Below are 26265 nucleotides of genomic sequence, written 5' to 3' on the forward strand. Positions count from 1 at the left end.
GTGGATGCTCTCTTCCAATCTTTCCAGAGGCTTGCTTTTTCAAACTCCCCCTCATCAAAAAGTCCTCACGACAGACTCTTTGACCTACGCTTGGGGTGCTCATCTAGATGGTCTCCGTACTCAAGGCCACTGGACCAGTACGGATCGTCAATGTCACATAAATCTCTTGGAACTCAGAGTGATTTTCAAGGCTCTCAATGCTTTTCAACATTCGTGACTAAGTGGTCCTCATTCGGACGGACAACCAAGTTGCCATGTATTATGTTAATAAACAAGGAGGGACCGGCTCTGCCTCCCTTTGTCAAGAAGCACTGAAGGTTTGGGCCTGGGCAATCCGCCACAACAACTTCCTCAAAGCTGTCTACATTCAAGGGGTAAAGAATTGCTTGGCGGACAACTTGAGTTGTGTTCTACAACCTCACGAATGGATTCTCCATTCCTCGCCTCTTTATCAATTTTTTTCACAATGGGGAACCCCTCAGGTAGACCTCTTTGTGGCTCCCCACAACTTCAATCTGCCTCAGTTCTGCTCCAGAATATACTCTTCTCACCGCCTCGAGGCAGATGCTTTTCTTCTGGAATGGACGAATCTCTTTCTCTACGCATTCCCTACATTCCCAAGACTCTGGTCAAGTTGAATGATCATGCCACCATGATTCTCATCGCTCCTCAGTGGCCAAGACAACCTTGGTACTCCCTTCTATTTCAGCTCAGCACCAGGGAGCCATACCTTCTACCAGTTTTTCCTTCTCTGCTTACACAGAGTGAAGGATCTCTGCTTCATCCCAACCTGAAGTCTCTACACCTGACAGCTTGGTACCTTTCAACGTAACTCCTCGTCAGTTTTTTTAATCTGCAAGATGTCTTAGAAGCTTCTAGTAAGCCTACCACTAGACAATGCTATCACCAAAAATGGTCTAGATTTTCTACGTGGTGTTTTTCTCATCATACAGAGCCTCAGCATGCCTCCTTATCTTCTGTTTTGGACTACTTGTTGCACTTATCCAATTCTGGCCTCAAGTCTACATCTATCCGAGTGCAATTGCGGCTTTCCATCAGCCTATTGAAGGGAAACCTCTGCTCATTCAGTGGTTTCCAAATTTATGAAAGGACTCTTTAATGTTAACCCTCCTCTCAAACCGCCTCCTGTGGTTTGGGACCTCAATGTTGTCCTTTCTCAACTCATGAAGCCTCCATTTGAACCAATTGATAAGGCTCATCTGAAGTATCTCACTTGGAAAGTGGTGTTTCTCATAGCCCTCACTTCCGCTCAAAGAGTCAGTGAACTGCAAGCTTTAGTAACTGGCCCACCATTCACTGTGTTCCATCACGACAAGATGGTTCTTCGTACTCATCCTAAATTCCTACCTAAAGTGGTCTCGGAATTTCATCTCAACCAATCCATCGTCCTTCCAGTATTTTTTTCCAAAGCCTCATTCTCATCCTGGAGAATCAGCTCTTCATACTCTGGACTGTAAACGTGCTTTGGCCTTCTACTTGGAATGCCCCAAACCACACAGAACTGCTCCTCAATTTTTGTTTCCTTCGATCCAAATAAGTTGGGCCATCCTATTTCTAAGCGTACCATCTCCAACTGGATGGCGGCTTGTATTTCTTTCTGCTCTGCCCAGGCTGGATTACCCCTTCACAGTAAAGTCACAGCCTATAAAATCAGAGCAATGGCAGCTTCAGTAGCTTTCCTCAGATCTACATCGATTGAGGAAATTTGTAGAGCTGCTACTTGGTCCTCGGTTCAAACCTTCACTTCTCACTATTGTCTGGATACTCTCTCCAGACGGGATGGACAGTTTGGCCAAACAGTATTACAAAATTTATTCTTCTAAATTGCCAACACTCCCACCATCCCATTCTGGTTAGCTTGGAGGTCACCCATACGTGAGAATACCTGCCTGCTTGTCCTGGGATAAAGCACAGTTACTTACTGTAACAGATGTTTTCCAGGGACAGCAGGCAGCTATTCTCACAACCCACCCACCTCCCCTGGTTGGCTTCTCTGCTAGCTATCTGAACTGAGGAGACGCGCCCTATGCTGGGCGTGAAGGCACTCGCGCATGCGTGGTGCGGGCCACTCAAAATTCTAGTTTCTTCAAGCAAGTCTGCTTGCGAGGCGTCTGCATCTGGGCTCCGTTGATGACGTCACCCATATGTGAGAATAGCTGCCTGCTGTCCCTGGATAAAACCTGTTACGGTAAGTAACGGCTTTCTCGCACCACTTATTACATTAGGACGATCCATTGGGTTCTCAATTTTTGCTTACGTGGATGATATCCAACTTGCTCACCCTGTCATTCTTGACGATCCTAGCGATATTTTATCCATTAATCAGAAATTGGAACAAGTTAACTGGCTAAGCTCAAATGTGCTCGCCCTCAAAATTAGTAAAACTAAAGTTATGATCTTTCCGATTAAGGAATGCCTTACTCTATCCTGCCCCATAAGTCTAAAATCTGTTTCTATCCAGACAGTCACATCCATTAAGCTTCTTGGTGTTACCTTAGACAGAAAATTCACATTTCACAAACAAATAAGCTCTGTAGTTAGAAAATGTTATCGTCTCCGTATGATAAGATCCCTCGCCACATTACTAGATCAATTGTCATTAAATATTCTCATTCATTCATTAGTCATTTCATGTTTGGACTATGGCAATTCATTATACAAAGGAATTACAAAGAAAGAAATGACATCTTCAAATCATCCAAAGCATCGCTGTAAAAATTATTTCAAAAGCACGTAAATACAATCATGTCACACGCTTTCTGATCAAAGCTCACTGGCTCCCCATTGAGCACCGAATCACTTACAAAATTGTTATTGACTCTAAACAAAAATTGCTGGCCAACCAGAATTCATCAACAGGCTATTGATCCCTCACACTACCCATCATACTTTACGTTCCTCAAATCAAAACTTAAGATACATCACTAAGATACATCAACACTATGCGTACTACCGGTAGTATTTTTTCTGTTACAGCCCCTACAATCTGGAATTCGGCACCGAATCACATATGAGAAATTACATCCCTCAATAAACTTAAAAGGAGTTTAAAGGCCTTTCTTTTTAAAGATGCGTACGATGTGTGATAGTCCTTTTAAAGACGGTAATGGAAGTCTGTTCCCTTCCATTAGCCTTGCAGTTTCAAATAATTTGCCTGTTTCCCCTTCCATCTGTTTGACACGCTCCTCATTTTTTTCTATTAAAATATTGTAGTTCTGCCCAGTTACCCCTCATATCAGTAAGTCATTGTCAGTGCATCTGATTGTATTGAAATCTTCTTTTTTTTTTTTAATACTATGTAAAACCGCCTTGATATTTGATAAGGCAGTATATCAAATTTTTAATAAACCTGAAGACAGGAGGAGCAAAAGTATGTAAATGAAACTTCCTACAAGAGTTCTCCGAAAAAGGGACCCGAAGGTTCAGGAATAGTGTGGATTTACAAGAAAGATTAACGAGGTAAGAAACTAATCCTTCTTAAATCTTTAAGGCCGCTTGCACCATGTGAATGCAATGCTTTCCCGTCTGGCTCTCTGGAACCATCAGTTTTCAGTTTTTTCTGCAGATCTGAGAAGCTGTTCTTTAGTCTATCTTAGAGAACATAAAACTTGTGAATTTTTTTTATGCCTTCCCTTTTCATTTTTTGTTGTTTTTATAATTTCAGTTTAAAAATTTTAGAATTTTTTTAACCAATTTTGTTTTTTGGGCTTTTGGTCTCTTTTCAGTCTATCAGGTCGGGGGGAGGGGGGGTATCAATTTTTTGGGGTATTTCATTTACTCAACTTCCCTGGATCATAGAGTTCTTTGACCTCACGTCGGCAGTTTTTCCATCAGTCCAAGGCTCCTAGCAGCTTCATGTGGTGCACTTGGTGCCACAAGATCATTTTGGGTACAGACCCGCATAATTTGTGTGTCCTGACCATAGGGACATTTCCTGCACACTCTGCTCTTATTTGCAGAAGAGGTTGCTTAAAGCCAGGAAGTTGCAATTTGAGAAACTTTTCAGTTCAATTTTGGATACATTGACTGGCGATTCCGATACAGACACTCAACCTTGAACTACTCCAGCATTGACACTGGCACCGATGGTATTTCTATGCCATCTCTTCATTGGTTCTACTATTGTCAGGAGAGCTGTGTAAGAAAGCTAATAAGCATAAACATATCTCCCCCTCCAATCGTGCACGGCATCTTCTCAAGCGTCACCATCAACACCGATGCCAGATCGCCATCTCTACAGTTGGTGTCTCCTCCTAAGGTGTGCCTCGATATCGAGGTCCCCAATGCATTGACACCCAACACAGCCAGCGCTTAATGTAGCCTTGCTAATATCGGTACTGGCAAGAACAGTTTTGAGCGCTGTTGCAGATAGAACTACCTGGGATGTTGCAGTCGCACCCTGTGTAAATTCCTTTATCAACAAAAAACACCCAAATGTTCCACAGAAAAAGGTAGTGAACCAAAACAAAACAGAAAACTGGAGTTGATCTGAATAATAATTATTTATGGAAGAAATAGTCTGAGTCCAATGAGTCACAGCAATGGATGTAGGTGCTATGAAAGATGGTGTAGATACAATAAATCACAATAGATGTAGCACCATATTTATAAAATGATGCAGATCCAGCTGTATGTTTGTAAAATGATGCAAATCCAAGAGATCATGTGATGCAGTAGGCTGAGGCAGATGTGTGCTGCCTGAGCTCCCAGGCCCTGAGTTGCCCTGCATCTTACACAGCTGCCCAGACTAGATTTTGAGCTAGCCAGGAGGTAATTTTCCTCAGTTAGAGCTGCATGGATAGATTCCTCGCGTCCCCGGTGCTACAGATGACCACGCACAATACAAAAAAAGATTGAACGGCAGCCACTAGGGACCGACAAAATGGCGCCGGGAACCTCAGCAGCGGTCACTCAGCTCGCGCCTGACATGCTGCGAGACATCACGCGGGCAGTCACTATGGCGGTGCAACCAGACATTTAGCGGCTGTCCTAGCAACTACAGCAGCTGGAAAATATGCTAGCAGGCACTAACTGCCGCACCGCAGAAGTGGAGGCCCATGTGTCTAAATTGGAAGACACTTCCGGAGGTCAGGAGAAAACTTTACAAGACCTGTGGGCACTTACCCGTGCGCAAGCAGAGCGGATTGAGGACCTGGAAAATCGTTCCCCCAGGTCTAACCTTTGTTTTATGGGCATTCCAGAGATGGTGTCAGGGTTCTCCCTACTGCGGGCCATGGAATTGTGGCTGGCGGTAACTTTTCCCATGAGGGAGGGCCTAGCCCCTATCTGCTTGGAGCGGGCACAGTGTATGGGCAGAGAGTGAACCCGAGAGGCACGTCCGAGGCTGGTCATAGTTAAACTGCTTAATTATAACTATAAAGTTGAAATATTGCAACAGTACAAGCAGCTTCGTGATTCCTTGAAATATGATTCGGAAGTGCGCATTTTTCAGGATTACTCTGCGGCCTTGACGGAGGAAAGAAAATTGTTTTACCTGCTCTGCTTCAACTTGGCGGATAAAAAGATACAGTTTGTTTACCTATCCAGCTATTCTGCGTCTACATTACCAAGGCCAGTGGCATACCTTTGACTCATCTTTGGAGGCAGCGAATTACTTGAACACCCATGAACTACATCCTCCGGATCCTAATTGACAGTGTTGGGTGAAGTCCTTTGGTTACCAATTGGCAATGTTATCTACTGTTTAGTATTGTTAGTGTGGCTTTCGGACTCCCTGTTATTAGTCTTCGGCCCCACAGCTTTCTTTATTGCATAGGGATCTTTACTTGGTTCTGCAGTTGTTTTTTTCTTTGTATACATTTGTCTATTTTGATACTTGTAATGGTTTGGTTGACGGAATATAGTTCAGCACTTACTTCTTGCTCCGGCAGCGGAGCCGGAGCGGCAGAGATGTACCCTATAACTAGATGTGAAGGGGACTCGGGGCTCGGGGAGGCACCGAATCGTGATTTTTCACAACTCTAGAGCCTCTCTGGAGTGGTGTCTATAGCTGTGACAATCTAGGAATGTGGGTTTGGGAAATGGGAGTGGGTGGTGGGTGTGGGGTGGGAGAGGGTTTGTGCATTTTGTTTGTGGTGGTGTGTGACCTTCCTTAGTAAAAGTGGCCCAGGGGGGCATGGTACTGATAATTAGACTGTCATTTGAAAACCTGTGGGTACTACTCCTGCTTTTGCCATCTGGATTAGGCTGGGAACCCGGGATGGATCATTTATATAGTAATCGCCATTGTTGAGCAAGGTACTTTATACCCTAACTAAATTATGGCCACTTCCTTAAGAATCATCTCCTGGAATGTATTGGGTATTTCTTCCCCTATAAAAAGAACTAAAATCTTGACTCAATTGAAGCGTCACAAGGCAGATATAGTCTGCCTGCAAGAAACCCGCCTGACTGATCTAGAACATTCCAAATTGAAGAGATCTTGGGTGGGCTCAATATTTGCAGCTTCCTCCCTGCAGAAGCGAGCGGGCATAGCAATTTTAATTCGCAAGTCTTTACCCTTTTTAGCCCAAGTTGTAGAAAGTGATCCACAGGGTAGATATTGCTTCATTTGACGATGGGGACGTATTCATTCTACCTTTTTAAATGTATACACACCCAACGTTTAGGATCACTCTTATTTAAAAAAAAAAAAAATTACTGCATCTTTCAGGCAGGAGACTATAATCAAGTCCTGAACCAGAATGATGACAGATCCTCTCCGGGGACTTTCACAGGGGTGAGCCAGACACGAGGTATCCCGTATCTATGTGCACTGTTGGACCTGGTCGACCCGTGGCGCCTACCTATTACATCCGACAGAAAAAGATTATACACAGGTTGCGGGCACATGGCACCCTTTCCAGAATAGATTATATTCTCTCTACAAGCAGAGCCTTTCTTAATATAGACTCTGCGGATATTGGCCCTGCGGCGATGTCTGATCACGCATTGATTTGGATAGATGTGAATGTAGGATTTGGATTGCGGGGTCCGAAACGTTGGCGTTTTTCTAGCTGCTTAAATCGGGATGATCATTTTCAAAAGTACTTGACGACTAAATGGGAAGAGTTTTCAGAATTTAATGATCAGCACCGGCAGGATCTCACACTGTTTTGGAGCACGGCTAAGGTGGTTCTTCGAGGGGATTGTATAGCATATGTTGTTGATCGTAATAGACGCTTGTCTAGAGGCATAGTTCGTTTGGGAAAAGAATTAGCTGTAGCTAAACGCCGATGTGCTCAACAGCTGTCCCATGCTAACAAGGAACACCTCATTTCTGTAGAGACGGCCTTAAATTCATTTATACATGAGTGCACAGTTAAGATGTTTTACCAGAAGTTTCAATACTATCGTTATGGGAACCAATTGGGGAAATTGTTGGCACGTTTGACAAAACCAGCACGGGGAAAGCATTTTGTCTTTGGTCTTAGAGATGGCCTGGGTCAGTTACATCATTCTACTGACCAGATAGCGCTATTATTCTGCGACTACTTTAAGGGTATTTATGGTCGGCGGGACTCGGGGACAGGGCCTCACATTCGGGATTATTTGGAGGACTCCGGCCTTCTTAAATTGCTAGAGCAGGATGTGCAGTCTTTGAATGCACCAATCACTATTAAAGAATTACAGAAAGCCATTCAGACGCAAAGGAATTATTCGGCCCCAGGGCCTGATGGCTTTACAGCTGAATTTTATAAGTTACTCGCTCCCCAGATTGGGCCCCCGTTACATGAATACTATGCTCGGGTAGTTGAGGACAAGCGATTACCGGAGGCAGCCAATGAGGCTTTAATCACCTTAATATTGAAACCTGGGAGGGAGGAAACGGCTCCTGAATCCTATAGACCTATCTCGCTTCTGGATGTGGATATAAAAATTTTGTCAAAAATACTCGCAGATCGATTGCCCCGGATCAAGTGGGTTTTGTGAGGGATAAGACAGGCAGTCCATAATGTCTGTAAGGCGATACTAACTCTGGCACGTACGCAGGCTCGACACATACCAATGTTGTTACTTAGTTTAGATGCCGCACAAGTCTTCAACCAGTAGATTGGACATATTTATTTGAGGTGCTTGATTACATCGGTTTGAATGGTTGGTATGCTCGGGCGATAAAGACTTTATACATGAATCCGAGGGCATGTCTCCTGGTTAATGACTTAATCACTGACTTATTCCTCATCGAGAGAGGCACTAGGCAGGGCTGTCCCCTGTCCCCTTTGTTATTTTTACTTTATTTGGAACCTTTCCTTCACACTGTTTCTCAGGATGGGGATGTTCTTGGAGTAGATTTTTCTGGGATGCCTGTGAAGGTTTTAGCTTTCACAGACAATCTGTTGTTTACATTAACTAGACCAAGTCACTCCATTCCCCATCTATTACAAGCTCTGGAAGAATTCAGATTTTACTCGGTGTTCACCTTAAATTATAGGAAATCCACTGCTTTGGCTAGCCCATTTGTGGGGGAGTTTCCTTTTACGTGGGCTACGACCTCTATCAAATATCTGGGCGTATGGATCCCTAGAGACCTTAAGACCCTCTAAGTGTAACATCTCTCCTTTACTGCTTGATACGTTACGACTTCAAAATTGGTCCATATTTCCCCTTTCAGTGGCGGGAAGGGTAGCCCTGTATAAAATGGTTGTACCAATTCCAGGTACTTCCTTTATTATCCCATAACGGTCAGCTTACCTAGGGATTACAATGTTTTATATTGGGGACGGGGACGTCGCCCTCGCATGACACTTCCTCGAATGGGCATCCCTAGGGAAAAGGGAGGATATGGTTTATTGAATATTCGCTGGTATGCTTTGGCCTGCCAGATGTGACACATTAATGATTTGGTTTAGAGGCACTTCCCATTTTTCAGCAACTTCAATAGAACTGTCATTATTGGTTCCCTACCATATTAGTTATATGTTACATGTTATTGACCCGTCGCTCCGCCTGGTGGTAGCAAATCATCCCATTTTTGCTCCAGCTAGGCAGACGTGGTGGTAGATTTGTAAAAGTGCTAAACTGTCTTTTGTGGTTTCTCTGTATTTACCTATTCAGGGCAATGGTGCATTTTTGCCGGGACTGCAAAATGCTTCATTTCAACGATGGGATGTAAAGGGCCTCCGATATTTTTCAGCTATATTCGGAGGATGGCATCTTGGTTTCCTTTCCAAGTTGTCGTACGTTTGAATTACCAGCTATGGACATATTTGCTTATTACCAGATATGACATTATGTGCAGTCTTTGCCAGTCGAACACTTTAAGGAATACAGTCGTGAAGCACTTTCTGAGCTATTTAGTCTATCAGCTCAGAGGATCCCTCTTAAATTTCATTTACTGGGTCTCCAGGATTGCCAAGCTGGACCTAATCTGGACATTTTGATAGCCACTTGGGCGGAAGAACTGCGGTGAACTTTGACAGCTCAACAGATACAACAGGTGCTGAAAACCATCAAGAGAGTGTCTGCCAATGTTACTCACTGGGAACTACAATTGAAGGTGGTGCTGTGGCTTTACATTTCCCCTGAAAGGGCAGCTTGGATGGGCATCACTTTCACTCATCATTGCCCCAAGTGAGCACAGGCTCATGCTTCATTGGGACACATGCTTTGGATTTGTCCTTTGATTCTCCAGTTCTGGTGTGATCTGGGCAAACGTTGGTTTCCTCTGCCCAGAGCTTTATTTGGCTATTATACTATTGCTGCACCGAAATTGAAAGGAATGACAGCTTTTGTAGCGCAGACTGTGCTTCTGGGAAAGAAAGCCATATTGACAAACTGGATATCACAGGACCCACCGACTTAGTCAGTGGAGAGCTATGATGATAGTGCAAGCCTCTTTGGAGCGGAGACAGGCTGGTGACCTTGACCTGGGTCCAGGTCGCCGCTTCTGTCAGATTTGGGAATGTGTTTGGATGGACTATTGTAACTCTATGACTATAGTATACTTTTGATTATCCCTGCCCTAAATAGTCTTTGTATTGATGCATGTCCTGACTGTTCTTTAAGTTGCATGTCCTGTTTTGACTGTTCCTTAAGTTGTACTGATATGATTTTGCAGATGAAGTAGTAGCTCCTGTTACTAGACCCTTGAGGAGAACAAGAAATGCGGAGAAGGCTATGAATTCCCTTGCAGAAAACAGGGATGTCGAGGTGCGTCGTAGTTGCAGAATCAGGAGGAGTCGCTACAGTACCACAAACCAGTCTGTTTTGTTCGATAAACTAATAACCAAGTAAGTCATTACATGGGCAGAAGTTGTAAGTTTACTTATTTGGTTATCATTTAAAGTTTTTTAGTAGTGTTTGGTATTGAATATAACAGAGCCTGCATTCCCTTTGAGTTTTTCCTATCTTTAACTTATAACAACTGGATTCCAAAGGTTAAAGAAATTGAAAGACTAGCTCATTTTCTAACAGTTGATTTTATTAGCCAGAATGTATTGAATAGTTAGAATTCTGGCTAATAAAATCAACTGTTAGAAAATGAGCTAGTCTTTCAATTTCTTTAAGGGTAGTTCCACTGTAACCAATGTTTCCCACAGAGGAGAGAATCCTGCATTCACCATGGGCCTCATCTGGGGCAGCCTCCTTGGAGCGGCTGGGGCACGGGCAGTGTGTCTGGGAGGGAATGCATGGATGGGAGAACATCTCAGGGGAGGAGATATAGGCATCCTGGGACTGTCGGCCAAGTCTCTTCCCTGAAGAAGCCCTTTCTGGAAACGTCAATCGCTCCTCCTACACTTACTTGCTCCACTTCATCACTTCATCATGCTTCTATTCCTTTCTCTCCTCTCTTCTACCTTCCAAAGTATTTAGATCAATGCTGTCTTATTAAAATGTTTATTTTATTTTTATTTTTCCTCTAACTCTACTTTTCACTTCTCTATTACCCTCCAGGTACTTTAGTTAGATTGTGAGCCTTCGGGACAGTAAGGGAATTTTTCAAGTACCTTTCTTATTTCTAATCTTAATGTATATTTTCTGTAAACTGCTTAGAACCTAACGGATGTAGCGGTATATAAGAAATAAATTACATTACATTACATTAACCTTTGGAATCCAATTGTTATAATATCAAGGCTAATTGCAAGAGAATGAATAGAGAATTTGGCTGAAAGCGCACATTAAGTTCCCTGTGTTATAATATGATGGGAAACCATAATTCTCATTTGTTTAAGAACTAACCACCTTCTTTACAAAGCCGCACTAATTTTTTAGCGCTGGTTGTTGCGGTATCGGCATTGATGCTCATAGAATTCCTATGAACGTCTGAGCTGTTACCATGGTGGCTGGCGCTAAAAATGCTGGTGCAACTTTTTTTTGTAAAGGAGGGGGTAAGCCATTTATTTATATAACTGATAAACTGCATTGTCCTGAAAGCGGAAGTGCTTGTTCAGATTCATAATTCTCTGAGGGAGAGTGCTGATTTTTTAACTCGCTGAGCTGTTTTTTGGTTTGTTTGTTTTTTTGAATGGAGTATTATTCACATATAAGTAGAGCATATTAATATTATATTCCTTGCTGAGTTGAATTATAGAAACATGGCCCATCCAGTCTGCCCATCCACAGCATCCACTATCTCCTTCCCTCCGTAAGAGATCCCACGTGTCTATCCCACACTTTCTTGAATTCTCTTGCATTAGAACAGATTGTCTCCACCACCTCTACCGGGAGCCTGTTCCACACATCTACCACCCTTTCTGTAAAAAAGTATTTCCTTAGATTACTCCTGAATCTATCACCTCTTAACTTCATCCTATATCTTCACATTCCGGAACTTCCTTTCAAATGAAAGACTCGCCTCATGCTCATTTATGATGTCTAGGAATTTTACTTCCCTAGCACTCCTAGTAACATTTAACCAGTCAATGTTGGGGCAGTCAAAATCACCCATTATTATACTGTTGCCCAATTTGCCAGCTTTCCTAATTTCTGAAAAAATTTCTTCTGTCTGCTCATTCTGTCCCAGGGGACAGCAGTATAACCCTATTTTTATATTCCTTCCCTTCACACATGGAATTTCTATCCATATGGATTAAACACTATCTATGTCATGCAGAATGTTTCTTTTGTTTGATTCAGAAAAGAAATTTGGAGGTTTGCTTATAGCTATGATAGTTTGCTTCCAAGTACAATAGCGGGCTCAGATCTTGTCATTAGCCTTTGTCCTGTTTTACATGCTCATAGCCAAAATTTGATGTCAATGAGCTTTAAGTTTCAGATCGCCCTATTTATTTTAGGAGTGCTGTAAATGGTAACACTTATTTTTCCTAATTCAATTCATTTGAAAAACTTCCTGGTAGACACTTAAGAGCCAGATTCAATAAATAGCACTGAAAGTCGGGCATCAGAAAGATCTGCACTGAAATTGTATTCTGTAAAGGGTGCTTCATTTGTAGAGTAGTGCTTAGTGTAAATTCCTGCAACCAACTTTGGGTACTTGGATGTACCCAAAGAGAAACCTGGTATAAATCCTCATGCATAACCCCTGAATTCTATAACTGATTTTAAATTATGAAAACGTCTTTCCCATAGCCATGCTCTCTGTTGGGTTGTGCATGAGACAATTTTGGCATGCAACTTTATAGACTAGCAGATAGGCAGAAACCTTCTCAAATTTAAATTGCCAATTAATGCCAATTGGTGTTAACTGTCTTAAGTGATTATGTTGTGCTCATATCTCAGAATTGTGCTCAAAATTTGATGCACAAATTTCAGCGGTCTTTATAGAATCTAGGGGGTTAATATTGTACCGAAAAATATTTTCTTCAAGTGGTCATTTAATAGGTACATTCATGTGAGATGCATCTTTTATACTCTTCTCTATCCCAATTGAGAATTTCTATTTATCTCTATGGCCTCCATAATGATGGAATGAAACATGCTTAATTGGACTCTTTTCATAATGCCACAAGGAAAAAGATTAAAATCTCAAGAAAACAGAAAGTGGTTTTGAAAACTGATGTAATTTCCAGAGGTTAAACAGTTGAACGTCGATAAACCTAATGTGTGGCTATTTTGGATTTATTGCCAGGTCTAATAACATTTAAAATTCACCTACTCAGGGATATTTTTCTTTGTTCATTTTTAAATGTAATATTTCCTATAAGTAAAAGCTGAGGTACCGGTAGAATCAAATTCATAAATTATTAAAATTACCAATTAGCTTGCAATATCAGGACAATAGTTAGTGATCCATATATTGCCAGATTGCCCTCAAACCCCAAAGTAAGTCAAAATAGGACAGTCCTCAGTTATAGTATTCACAATTTTATGTGGTTGATTCATTTCGCTTGAGTGGCATTGCTTTCCTGTAGCAGGAGCTCTCCATAAAAAGCAGGAGAAATCGGACCCACATATCCACCCACCTTCTCAGTTTTGCTTTAAGTGGAACTTGTAAGGTTTTGGCTGTATGAGACAGAATGTTTTCCATCCATGCATATATATATATTTTTTTTTAATTCTTTATTCATTTTTACATCTTACAACAAGTGTGTCAGAAAATAACATTTGAACTCATACAATATCACTCGATTAACTTTCATATTCAACTTAAATTATAATATTTAAACCCTCCCTCCCATCCCTACTATTTCTTATGTAGTTACATATATCATATAATCTTTTATATTAATCTAAACATTTAATACCAGATCAGAAATCCCTCCCCCATCCCTCACTTTACAATTGTACCAATATATATCAGGTACTATGGCTGATTCGGTAATTATTGTCTTGCCAAAACCAAACAGGGATCCTACTTTGGTTTCAAATTACAGGCCTATTTCTTTATTAAATGTAGATGGTAAATTGATTGCTAAAGTATTAGCAATAAGATTGGCAAAAGCTCTTCCTTTTATTATTGATGTACACCAAACAGGATTTATTGCTAAAAGACATTCATCAAATAATACTAGATTAGCATTTCACTCATTAAATTTAGCAAAAAATATTAATGATCCAGCTTTTCTAGTATCTTTAGATGCAGAAAAAGCTTTTGATAGAGTGGAATGGAGTTTTATGTATCAAGCTTTACAATGGTTTGGTATAGGCCCCGGTTTTATTAAAATGATTGTATAGCTCTCCTGGTGCAAGATTATATATTAATAATAATTTCAGATAGATTTAATTTGCGTAGGGGAGTTAGACAAGGATGCTCTTTGTCTCCCTTACTTTTTGATGTTGTTCTGGAACCTTTATTAATTGCAATTAATCAAACTAAGGAGATAAAGGGAATCACGTTTTCCAACTGGGAATTTAAACTTTCTGCTTATGCAGATGATATTTTATTATATTTAAGAGAACCGGGGACTACTATTCCATGTATACTTAATTTATTAGAGAAATTCGGTAAATTTTCTGGATATAAAATTAATTGGAGTAAATCTGAAGTCCTTCCAATTAATGTTCATTGTACCAAAGGACTATTTGATTCATATTCATTTATCTGGAAAGATGATGGTTTAAAATACTAAGGAATTATTATCAAAAATACAATTGAAGACAGTCAAAGAAAATGAAAAACTTTTATTAAGAAAAATAACAAATGTGTGAGCAATGGAATCCTTTACATCTTTCTTGGTGGGGAAAAATTCAAATAATTAAAATGATGATATTGCCTGTGGTTTGCTACCAAATGAGTATGATACCAATATTTTTTCAGGGGTCATTTTATAAAAAATTAAACAATCTTCTTACAAAATTTGTTTGGTTTGGGAAAAGACCCAGAATTGCTTTAGTATCATTACAAAGACCAATTATGGAGGGGGGGTAAATTTTCCAAATTTTTATAGGTACCATCAAGCCTATATTCTGAGACAGGGTATGTATTGGATCCTCCCAGATCTCATGGAGAATGTACCAGATTGGTTGTATTTAGAATGGCGGCTCCTGTTCCCATTACATTTAGAACATTTAATTAGTATAACAATGCCTAGAAGATATAAAGATAACAGAATTTTATTAGATACCTGGAAAACATTAAGATATATCAGTAATCTATCACCAGAACCAATAGCTAAATCACTAAATCAATCTATTTGGGTAAACTCCAGGATCAAGATTGGCGGACTTAAGATCGTCTGGAAACATTGGATAATTGCAGGTATACGGACATTGAATGATGTCATTTCAGAAGGTTCACTGCTTAGTTTTTCACAATTGCAAAATAAATTTGGCCTAAATAAAACACAATATTTTAAATGGATGCAATTGAAGCAAGCCATTCAGGTAGGGTTCCCTGAATGGAAAGATCTTAATACTCAATACAGTCTGCAGGTTTTATGTTTCCAGGCGCATTTCTTGGGTCACCAAGCCGCAAAATGGTATAAATTGCTATATGGATTTTTAAATAAAAAAAAGAAAACTGGACTTAGGGATATTTGGAGTATTGAGATTGGACAGACAATTTCTGCGTCTCAATGGCCACGATTTTGGTCCTGGAGATTAAGATCTACAAAGTCAGCATCTATGAGTCAAACATGGATGTTTTTGTTACATAGAGTGTTATGGACCCCGACGCGCCTGCAAAAGATAGATAGTACTAGATCCAATAGATGCTGGCATTGTAGAATAGAAGTAGGGACGTTAGATCACTTACTTTTTTTTTGTCTCTGTGTAAATGCTTTTTGGAATTTAATTTGGCCCCAAATTAACATATTACTAGAAAATCACGTAGGACTCTCATATGATACCATACTATTTGGCACTGCAATGAGAACTCAGAGTCCGATTTCAGCAAATAATAACAAGCTGCTATTAATATTGACAGGAGTCGCCATGCAACAAATTACTCAAAATTGGAAGGACTATACCAAATTAAATTATACATTCTGGTGGAACTCTGTTTGTCATATATACAAAATTGAAAAAGTATTAGCGTTACAACAAGGGAATCTTCACAATTTTAAGAAAATTTGGGAACCATTGACTAAATATTCTAATGATCAGATTTCTTAGCACATTGGTAGTAGCTATATAGGGTTAGGGTGGGATATATATAATTTTTGGAAATATGAATGGGAAAATAAATAAAAGGGGAGGGATTTATTTTATGATATGATATATTGAATGTATCTACAAATGTCATGTAATAATTATATTATATGTGATTCAATTACTGTAAGAATGAAAAATTAATAAATAAAAATAAAAAAAAAAACAAAAAAACAATTGTACCAATAAGAGAATAATATTTACTCATTACAATATTCTATTAATGGACCCCCAAACCTCCTGAAAATTAAAATTTCCTTGCGTGGCTAGCATTCTTTCCATCTTATATATGACACAGAATTCCACCAGAAACTGTAGTTCAGTCTACTCCAATTTTTCCAATTAAATGTAATCTGTTGAATGGCAACTCCTGTCATAAGTAAGAGCTTGTTGTTTTTTGATGAAATTTGACTTTTCTTCCTCATTGACATTCCAAATAAAATAGTATCATATGATAAAAGCCACCGGATTTTCTAATAAACAATTTATTTGGCCCCATATCAATTTCCCAAAAGCCAAAATAAATAGACAATAGAATAATAAATTATCTAGAGTCCCTGCTTCGAGATGACAATGCCAACATTTATTAGACTTAGAGCTATCTAATTTTTGTAAACGAACAGGGGTCTAGAATGCTCTATGTAACAGAAAAAAACAAGTTTGTCTCATAGATGCTGATATTGTACATCTCATCCTTCAAGATCAGATTCGTGGCCATTGAGAAGCAGTAATTTGATGCTTTATCTCTAAAACCAGTCTTTGTTTTTTTTATTTATAAATCCAGATATCAATTTATACCACTGTGCAGCCTGATGTCCTAGGAAGTCCACCTGAAAGCATAAGAACTCCAAACTATATTGATTATTCTATTCAGGGAACCCCGCCTGAATGGCCTGTTCAGTTGCAACCATCTAAAACTTTATGATTTATCAAGACCAAATTTATGTTGCAACTGTGAAAAATCAAGCAGTTCGTACACCCGCCATTACCCAATGCTTCCAGATGACCTTAATCCGCCTATTTGAATCTTGGAGTTAAGCAATATAGTTTGATTTGTTGATTTATATATAGGAATAGGTGTTAAATTATTCACAAATCTTAAGGTTTTCCATGTATCAACTAACACTCTGTTTTCTTTATATATCCTAGACATTTTGATACTAAGAACATGGATTAATCTTAAGCGCCAAAAGATATTTGATACTGTTAGTGTTCTCCCCAGGACCTTTTAGCTGGGTGCTACACCTCTCACCGGCTTAGAGACGCAAACTCGTGGCTTGGAGCTCTAAGGTTTGCGTGCCGGCTTCCCTTCTCTTCCCTCCGAAACCGGAAGTTACATCCCGGGAGGGGGGGAAGAGAAGGGAAGCGGCACGCACACCTTAGAGCCCCGAAGCATGAGTTCGCTACGGGCTAAGGCAGGAGACTGGTCAATGACGGATGGAAGCTTACAACTTGCATCAGGCCTTCCTCGCTGCGGGGTCCTGCCTAATTTCTGTTTCCGCGAAGGCAGAACCCAGCAACGAGGAAGGCCCGAAGCAAGGAAGAGCAGCACATTGTAAGCTTCCCTTCATCGCTGACCTATGGAAGATAGGTCAGCGATGGAGGGAAGCTTACAACTTGCCTAGCGACTCTGTCGGGTGTGTGAGCTGGGAGGGATAGAAAGAGAAATATTGCTGCACCACCGAATGGGGGAGGGGAGGGGGAAAGAGGAATGTTCTGCTGCTGCACCCATTTTTGGGAGGGAGGGAGTGGGAAGAGTAATGTTCTGCTACTGCACCCATTTTTGGGATGGAGGGAGGGGGAAGAGAAATGTTGCTGCTGCTGCACCCAATTTTTGTGGGGGGGAACGGGAAGAGAAAAGTTGCTACACCCAATTGGGAAGGGGAAGGGAAGTGCTGCTGCTGCAGCACCCAATTGGGGAGAGAGAGAGAGAGAGAGAGAGGGGAGAAGAAAGACCAGGGAAGGGAGAAGAGAGGAAAAAGATGCCAAGACCATGGGAGGGAGGGAAAGGAAAGGAGCTACCAGACCATGGAGTGGGAGGGGAAGAGATGTTGAGGCATATGGGGGGAGGGGGGAAGGAGGCAGATGCCAGACCAGGTGGAAGGAAGGAGAAGAGATGCCAGATAATGGAGTGGGAGGGGGAGATGAGAGGAGAGAGATGCCAGGGCATTGGGGGAAGGAAGGGAAACTAAAGGAAACAAAATGCTAGACCAAAGGGAAAGTAAGGAGAGGAGGTGCCAGAGAAGGAGGGAGATGCCAGGGCATGGGGAGAGAAGGGAAGGAGATAGAGATGCCAGACAATGGGGTGGAGTGGTGATTTCTCCACTTCTCCGATTCTTTCCCTACCCCCCAAGCCACCACAATGATTTCTCCCTGCTGCTTCTCCGAGCCAGGCCAGGCATGTACAAGCGCCGAACTCGCAAGACTTCACCTCCGACATCAATTCTGATGTCAGAGAGGAAGTTCTGAGCCAGCCAATCGCTGCCTGGCTGGTCTGGAACTTCCTCTCCAACGTCAAAATTGACGTCGGAGGTGAAGTCTTGTGAGTCCGGCGCTTGTATGTGCCTGGCCTGGCTCGGGGAAGCAGCAGGGAGAAATCATCGTGGTGGCTTGGGGGGTAGGGAAAGAATCGGGGAAGTGGAGAAATCAGCACAGTGGCTTGGGGGGAGTAGGGGGAGAGAGAGAAAGAAAGGCAGAAATAAAGAGGGGGGCAGGGGGAGAGAGAAAGAAAGAGACAGAAAGAAAAGGGGAAGGGCAGAAAGAAAGAAATATTGGATTTACAGTCAGAAGAAGGAAGTGCAACCAGAGATTCATGAAATCACCAGACAAAAAGGTAGGAAAAATGATTTTATTTTCAATTTAGCTATCAAAATGTGTCTGTTTTGAGAATTTATATCTGCCATCTATTTTGCACTATGGCCCACTTTTACTAAAGCGCGATAGTGGTTTTTAGGGCAGGGAGCCTATGTGTGTTGAGAGCAGTGCGGGGGCATTCAGCGCAGCTCCCTGCGCTAAAAATCGCTATCGCGGTTTAGGGAAAGGGGTATATTTGTCTATTTTTGTATAGTTGTTATTGAGGTGACATTGCATATTTTAATGTCATCTGCCTTGCCCTCTGGAAAAAAAACCCCGAATACAAATGATAATTAACATTTTCTCAGTATACAGTGTACTTTGTGTTTTTAAAAATTTTATTGTTGGTAGATCATTTTGACTTGGTCATTTTAAAAAGTAGCTCGCAAGCTAAAAAAGTGTGGGCACATCTGCTGTACTGTCTTGAAGAAAGATTTGGCCTCTGAAAGCTAATTGAAAAATTGATTAGTCCAAAAAATGGTATTTTCTTATTTCTCATTATTTGTTTTATTTCTGTTTGTTAATTTGTAAAGTGGTGATTTGTTATGTAGCAGTTTTTTTTCAAATTTATATCTACTGTCTTTATATTTTGCACAGTATTAGAGGATGTGTCACTGTTTCTGTGGTGTTGCATTGTATGCAGAGTCTGGTTTCTTGGTTCAATTTAACTTTTGTCTACATAGTTCTATTTTTAGTTTGTGATTATTCCATATTGGGCGAGGGTGTATCTGTCTGTGTGTATGAAAAGGACATGACTTTCTGTAAGCAATGACTGTACAGATCAATTGACTGTGCAGAATCTGGCTTGTTTAGTTTTACATTGCATGTGTTGGTGTTCTAGTGCTCACTGCAGTGTTTAAGATGCTGCCTTTTTCCTAGGTGCACCCTTGTGTGACTCATGGATTAAACTAAACCTTAGGTTTGTATATCGCACCATCTCCACAAGCGTAGAGCTCGGCACGGTTTACAGGGTTAGTTTGAAAAGGAGCTAGGAAGATAAAGAAGGTCAGGGTACCAAAGAGCGGGAGGTGTTAGATTTTTGAAAAGAGCCAAGTTTTCAGGTGTTTGCGGAAGGATTGGAGGGAGCTTGAAATTCTGAGCGGGGATGTGAGGTTGTTCCAGAGTTCTGTGGTTCTAAAGGGGAGGGATGTTCCTAGTTTTCCTACGCGGGATATACCTTTTGCAGAGGGGAATGATAGTTTCAGTTTTTGGGAGGATCTAGTGGAATTAGGGTTAGAGGAGTTCCAGAAGAGTGGGCTAACGGGAGGGAGGATGCCATGTAGGATCTTGAAAGCTAAACAGGCACATTTAAAGAGGACTCTGGAGTGAACTGGGAGCCAGTAAAGTTTGGACAGGAGTGGGGAGACGTGGTCGAACTTGCTTTTAGCGAAAATAAGCTTGGCCACGGCGTTCTGGATTAGCTGAAGTCTATGGAGTGTGTTTTTTTTAGTTAGGCTTAAATAGATGGAGTTGCAATAATCCAGTCTAGAGAGGATGGTGGATTGAACAAGGACGACGAAGTGAGAATGTTGAAAGTACGATCTCACTTTCCTCAGCATATGAAGACTAAAGAAGCATTTTTTTACCAAGAAGTTGAGGTGGTCATTGAAGGAGAGAGAGGAGTCTATGATGATGCCAAGGACTTTGCTTGAAAACTCAAGCTGAAGTGTGGAGCCGGAAGATAATGGGATGGAGGTGGGTAAATGACCTAATATTGGGCCGAGCCAAAGTAGTTTTGTTTTGGACTCGTTCAATTTCATTTGTACAGAATGTGCCCAGGATTGAAGGTTCATTATACATGCGGATATGTTCTCAGTGAGGTTCGAGTCGGTCTCAAGGAGGATGAGGATATCGTCAGCATAGGTGTAGAGAGTTTCCAGGGGGGATAGATGAAGGAGTTTCAAAGAGGACATGTAAATATTGAAAAGGATAGGAGAGAGGGGTGAGCCTTGTGGGACTCCACATATCGGCTTCCAGGGAGGGGATGAGGTACTGTTTATGTTAACGGTGTAGGAGCGTAAGCGTAGGAATTTCGAGAACCAGTCTAGGACTGTGGAACTTATGCCTATTTCAGAGAGTTGGAAGATTAGGATATCATGATGGATGACGTCGAAAGCTGCGGAGAGGTCAAATTGTAGAAGTACAGCGAATTTGTTGCGAGAATGAAGTTGTTGTACCTTAGAGATTAGTGAGGCTAATAGGGATTTGGTGCTGAAGTTGGGTCTGAAGCCGAATTGGTGGGGTAGGAGAATAGAGAATCTTTCTAGGTAGGATGAGAGTTGAGTGGATATGATGGATTCTAACATCTTGGTTATGAGAGGGATATTAGCTATTGGACGGTAATTGGAGGGAATAGAGGGGTCAAGGTCTGTCTTTTTCAGTAGAGGGGTTAGTGCAATATGTCCCATTTCGGAGGAGAAAAGGCCCGATGTTAGAGCATCGTTTAAGTTTGGTGAGGGAAGCGATGGCCTGTGTAGAGATATTCTCAAATAGGTAGGAGGGGAAAGGATCCAAGGTACATTTGCAAGTTTTTAGTTTGAGGCAGAGTTTGGAGACTTGCAATTCAGAAACAAGCTCAAAAACGGTCCAGGATCTGTTGGCTGGAATGGGATTGGAGACAGGTAGGGAAGGGTTGAGGTCAGTAGAGATTAGGGAGTTGTAGGAGTCTGTAGGTGGGAAGGAGCATCTTAGGGTGGTAACCTTTTCATTGAAGAATTTTGCAAGGGCATCTGCTGATAGAGACGAGGGGAGTAAGGATGGGTCCTTTTTTGTAGTTAAGGAGCGCCAAATGTTAACAACGCACTGATCTGGTTGTTGGATCTGGAGATTTTATCTCCGAAGAAATTCTTCCTGGCTTTTTTTAGTAATGAATTGTAAAGTTTTTAATATTGACCCTCCAGGTCTGTCTATCTGAGGGGGATTTAGATTTTTTTCCATTTGCGCTCCAAAGTGCGACATTTCTGTTTCAGCTCTCTATGGAGCGGTAGATACCAAGGGGCCATTCGGGGGTAGGAGATGGTTTTTGTGGATATTGGAGCGAGGGAGTGATAGATGGATTCGGAGAGGGAGATCCAATTGCACCAGCAGGATTCAGAGTCTGTAGGCTTAGGATTGGAGGAGAGTTGATTGAGAAATTTGGACCAGAAAAGATTACTCGAAATTTTCTTGCGGAAGGTTATTGAATGGGATGGGAATTCAAGGTGTGACATGAAAATGGGGAGGCAAGTAGCCCCTAAGAAGTGGTCAGACCAAGGGACTTGTTCCCAACGGGTGTCATCAGTTGAAGTTTTGAAGGCAGTAAGGTTGAGGAAAGTGGTGAAGTCTAGTGTATGTCCTTTTTCGTGGATTGGAGAAGAGGTTGGTGAGGGAAAACCTAGAGAGGTAAGGAAGTTGTTAAATTCGATCATGTCCTTGCTGTTGGTGTCATCAAGGTGGAGATTAATATCACCAACAATCAGTAGTCTTTGAAATTTAAGAAAGGCGTTTGTTATAGCCTCAAAGACGAGATTGGAGGAGTTGTTCCAAGGGGTGGGTGGGCGGTATACTAATAAGATGCCCAATGGGTGAGTGCGGAGTTCATCATTGACAGAGACAAGCATATATTCTAGAGAGGCGTGAATGCCCTTCTCGAGGAGCTGGACGTCAAAGAAAGATTTGTAGAGCAGCGACAGTCCGCCTCCTTTTCGGTTGGATCTGGGGGAGAAGAGGCCTTGATAACCATGGGGGAGGAGTTCGTTTTGTGTAAAAAGATCATCTTTGGCGATCCATGATTCCGTGATGCACAGGAATCCAGGGTTGAACTCATCTAGAAGGTCCTTCAAGATTTGGGTCTTATTGCATGCTGATCTGGCATTGCAATAAAGAGTCGGGACTGGGGTGAGAGAGTCAGAGACAGCATTGGGAAGATTGGCTGGGGGCAGGGGCTTTAGTGAGTTTAGGTTGACTTTTCGGAGATTTTTCTTGAAAGGGGGAATTCTGGTGCGTATCAGTGTGGGGATTCTGAGGCCAGGGCAAATATTATTGGTGTTTGGTGGGTCGAGTAGGTTGGGGGAGGGGGGTATCAGACAGAGGGAAGAGTAGAGAAGTAAGCAGAATAGAAGGAGAAGGAACCAGAAGAAAGGATTCATGGCGGGGTTAGGGCCGGATGATGTGTGAAAGTCTGCAGCAGGGGGGGATTAGTGTTAGCTAAGGAAGGGGCAGGGGACTTAATTAGGCTGGCTGAGTGCATAATCAAGAGTAGGGAAGAAAGGCGAAACCTTTGGCAGTAATACAATTTGGCACTGAACAAAAGCACAGACAGTAATAAACTTAGGCAGCTAAAACAAAGAGTATAGACAGTAATAAAATTTGGCCCCCAGTGGATCTCGATAAGCCAAGGAGGGGGAGGGCGGTGAGTTAGTCAGAAAGGAGCCCTGTTGGTTTGAGCGTCAGACTGCAGCTCTCAACTGTCGGCTCTCCCCTGCTGGAACGGGGGAGGGGTGTAGATGATGTTAGGTGCCCTGCTGGAAAGGGCTCCCGATCTGGCCACTAGTGAAACCTTTAAGTCTAATAATTGATGTTTAGAGGAGGGAGCTCAACTGCTAGGCAGCCATCCACTAAGCCTCCAAGTTATTACTAAAAATATCTTTTTATATAAAGGAGGGGGGTTGTTAAAAAATGATCAGCACTGGCTGTCATATATACTAGGTACGCCACTGGATTTAATGACCCTATTCTAACTTTACTGTTGATGTAGGTGTTGTCCCACCCCACACACACTAAAGAATTAAATTAAAGTTGTATTAACATCAAGCAGCTTTCAAATGACATTATAAGCAAATAAAAATAAAATATTTTTAATACATTGCTAATTATTACCTGCTTCTTTACCTAAACTGTTTTGCCCTAGCTCTCACTTTGCACCACACTTCCCCCTCCGTATTCGCGAATTCCGTATCTACGAATTTGCTTATTTGCGGTTTTAAACCAAAAAATGCATTTTCATTTTCAGGCTATTTTAAGCCCTGAAAGCATTCCTTTAAGCCTTACCTGGTGATCTAGCGGGTTTTTGGGCATGAGCGATCTTCCCACGCTCTTGCTCCGTGTAGATCGCTCACAGGAAATGGCTTGAGAGACTATGGGAGCTCAAGGCAGCCATTTCCTGTGAGCGATCTGCACGGGGCAGGAGCGTGGGAAGATCACTTTTGCCTGAAAACCCGCTAGACCACTAGGTAAGGCTTAAGGGGGGCTTTCAGGGCTTAAAATAGCTGGGGGAAGCAGGGGATAGGGGCAGAACCGGTCCAAATATTATTCAGTTTTTTAATATTCACAGGCCAGCTCTGCCCCTAACCCCTGCGAATACGGAGGGGGAAGTGTACAGCAAAAAAGTAGCAGATAAAGATCAATCACACAGGTCTCCTTCAAGGCTTAGTAACACCTCTCCATAAATTATGTGGAAGAAGTCTGGAAGTGGGGATCGCATCTATTTCATATCCTCAGTGAGACCTCAGGAAGGAACCTGACACTCACCTTCCCCGCGGGTGTTCCCGGAGCCGAATGCGGGAGCGAGGAGGGCACCTGGGGCTCCTGACTAACGAGGTAATAAAGGGAATGGATATAAAAAGTCGGAGGGGGGGGGAACCTTTCACTGGGCAGCACAGTCATCTTGTCAGTAGAAGCTCTAGTTTAGTTTACACTGTGGTATCGAGTACTCTTTCCTCGGAAAGAAAAGTGGACAGGCCCAGGGCACGGGAAGGGGCAGGGCCAGCTCTGTGGGTGCTCAATATTAAGCAAATGCCTTCACTTTGTTCAAAGAAGGTTAATTTGTGATGGGTTTAGCACTCCCCCCCCTTCCCAACTCCTTTATCATTTTGAAAAGTTGGCTCCTGGGTGCCACACAATTAATAGGAATCAGATATGTATGCTGGATAGCTCAGAAACAATCTAATTTTGTATGTAACGCCACTACCGAGCTATTTTATCATAACTCCAGCAACGTTGTGTTACTATTTGACTATACAGAACAAACAGAAAGAGAAGAACCAACAAGGTCTGCAGTGGGGGATATAAAAGCAAAGTAAACTGCAGACACACACATACAATGATGCAGGCTAAATGTATTATATCAAATAATTAAATGTGACCTTCAAGATCATGAGGGGCATAGAGAGGGTGGATAGGGACAGATTCTTCAGGTTGAAGGGGACAACAGGTACGAGGGGGCATTCGGAGAAACTGAGGGGAGATAGGTTCAAAACAAATGCAAGGAAGTTTTTTTTCACACAAAGGGTCGTGGACACTTGGAATGCACTACCGGAGGAAGTGATCAAGCAGAGTACGGTACAAGGATTCAAACAGGGATTGGACGGATTCCTGAGGGATAAAGGGATCGTGGGATACTGAGAGAGGTGCTGGGATGTAACACAGGTATAGAAAGCTAACCAGGCAATAAGTATAGATACCTAACCAGGTCGTGCATGTGCAAGACCGGAGGGTTAGGACTTCGATGGGAAGATAGGACTCAATGGGAAACCAAGGTGGCAAGGGGGCCCCTTCTGGGATTCAGACAGATCGTGACCTGTTTGGGCCGCCGCGGGAGCGGACTGCTGGGCAGGATGACCAGGCGGAGGCACTGCTTATGTTCTTAACCTAGTGATTAAAACATTATTAGAGGTGCTGTAGAGCCATTTCTTGTATGACTGGATGAGCTATATTTATCTTTTTTTTTAGTTGTTTAAAATTCATATAGAAATAAATGGCTATGACTTCATTAACGCATTTCCCTTTTTTAAACCTCTATACCATTTGAAAGAGGGCAAATATCTAATTCCCTTCTAGAATTGAATACTTCTTAAATTTAGTAAAAATATTCTGGCACAAGTGTCAAATCTTAAAAATGGAAGTCATATTGAGCATTGGAAAATAATAATAATTAACTAATAAAAATAGTACACATTTAGGGCTCTTTTTACTAAACTGCGATAGCGGTTTTAGCGTGTGCTTAGCACGTGCAGAATTGCCGTGCGCGCTAGATGCTAACACCAGCATTGAGCTGGCGTTAGTTTTCCTGCGTAGTGCGGAGGTTTACGCACGCTAAAAACACTAGCACACCTTAGTAAAAGAGGGGGTTAATTTTCCCCATCACCAAATTTCCCCATCCCGCCCCACCCGGCTACTTTTTCATACCACCCGGCTGTAAAAAATTTCTGGGGAGAACACTGCTGTTAGGTGATTATTGCCCCATTTGTGTGCAAATATGCAGTAAATATCTTCTTTCAGTTTAATGTTCTTTTAGCAAGGAATTAGAGAAATGTACAGTGTACCCAAGTCTTTAAAATTGATGCAGTAGCATAATGATGCCATGCAGAACACTAAGTACGAATAACATAATCAGCATCTCAAATATCTGTATGTTCCTAG

General features: G+C 41.9%; 1 protein-coding gene across 4 annotated transcripts in view; it reads left to right on the top strand.

The window, feature by feature from the left end:
- The window catches only part of ATAD2 (ATPase family AAA domain containing 2), a 332232-nt gene that overhangs the window by 51941 nt on the left and 254026 nt on the right, over window positions 1-26265 (top strand). For all 4 annotated transcript variants that reach the window (XM_033933747.1, XM_033933750.1, XM_033933746.1 and 1 more), the window contains exon 4: window positions 10082-10253. In XM_033933747.1, the coding sequence (XP_033789638.1) occupies window positions 10082-10253 (172 nt within the window). The remainder of the gene's footprint in view (window positions 1-10081; window positions 10254-26265) is intronic.

Source organism: Geotrypetes seraphini, chromosome 2, assembly GCF_902459505.1.
Source record: "Geotrypetes seraphini chromosome 2, aGeoSer1.1, whole genome shotgun sequence".
Classification (NCBI taxonomy): domain Eukaryota; kingdom Metazoa; phylum Chordata; class Amphibia; order Gymnophiona; family Dermophiidae; genus Geotrypetes; species Geotrypetes seraphini.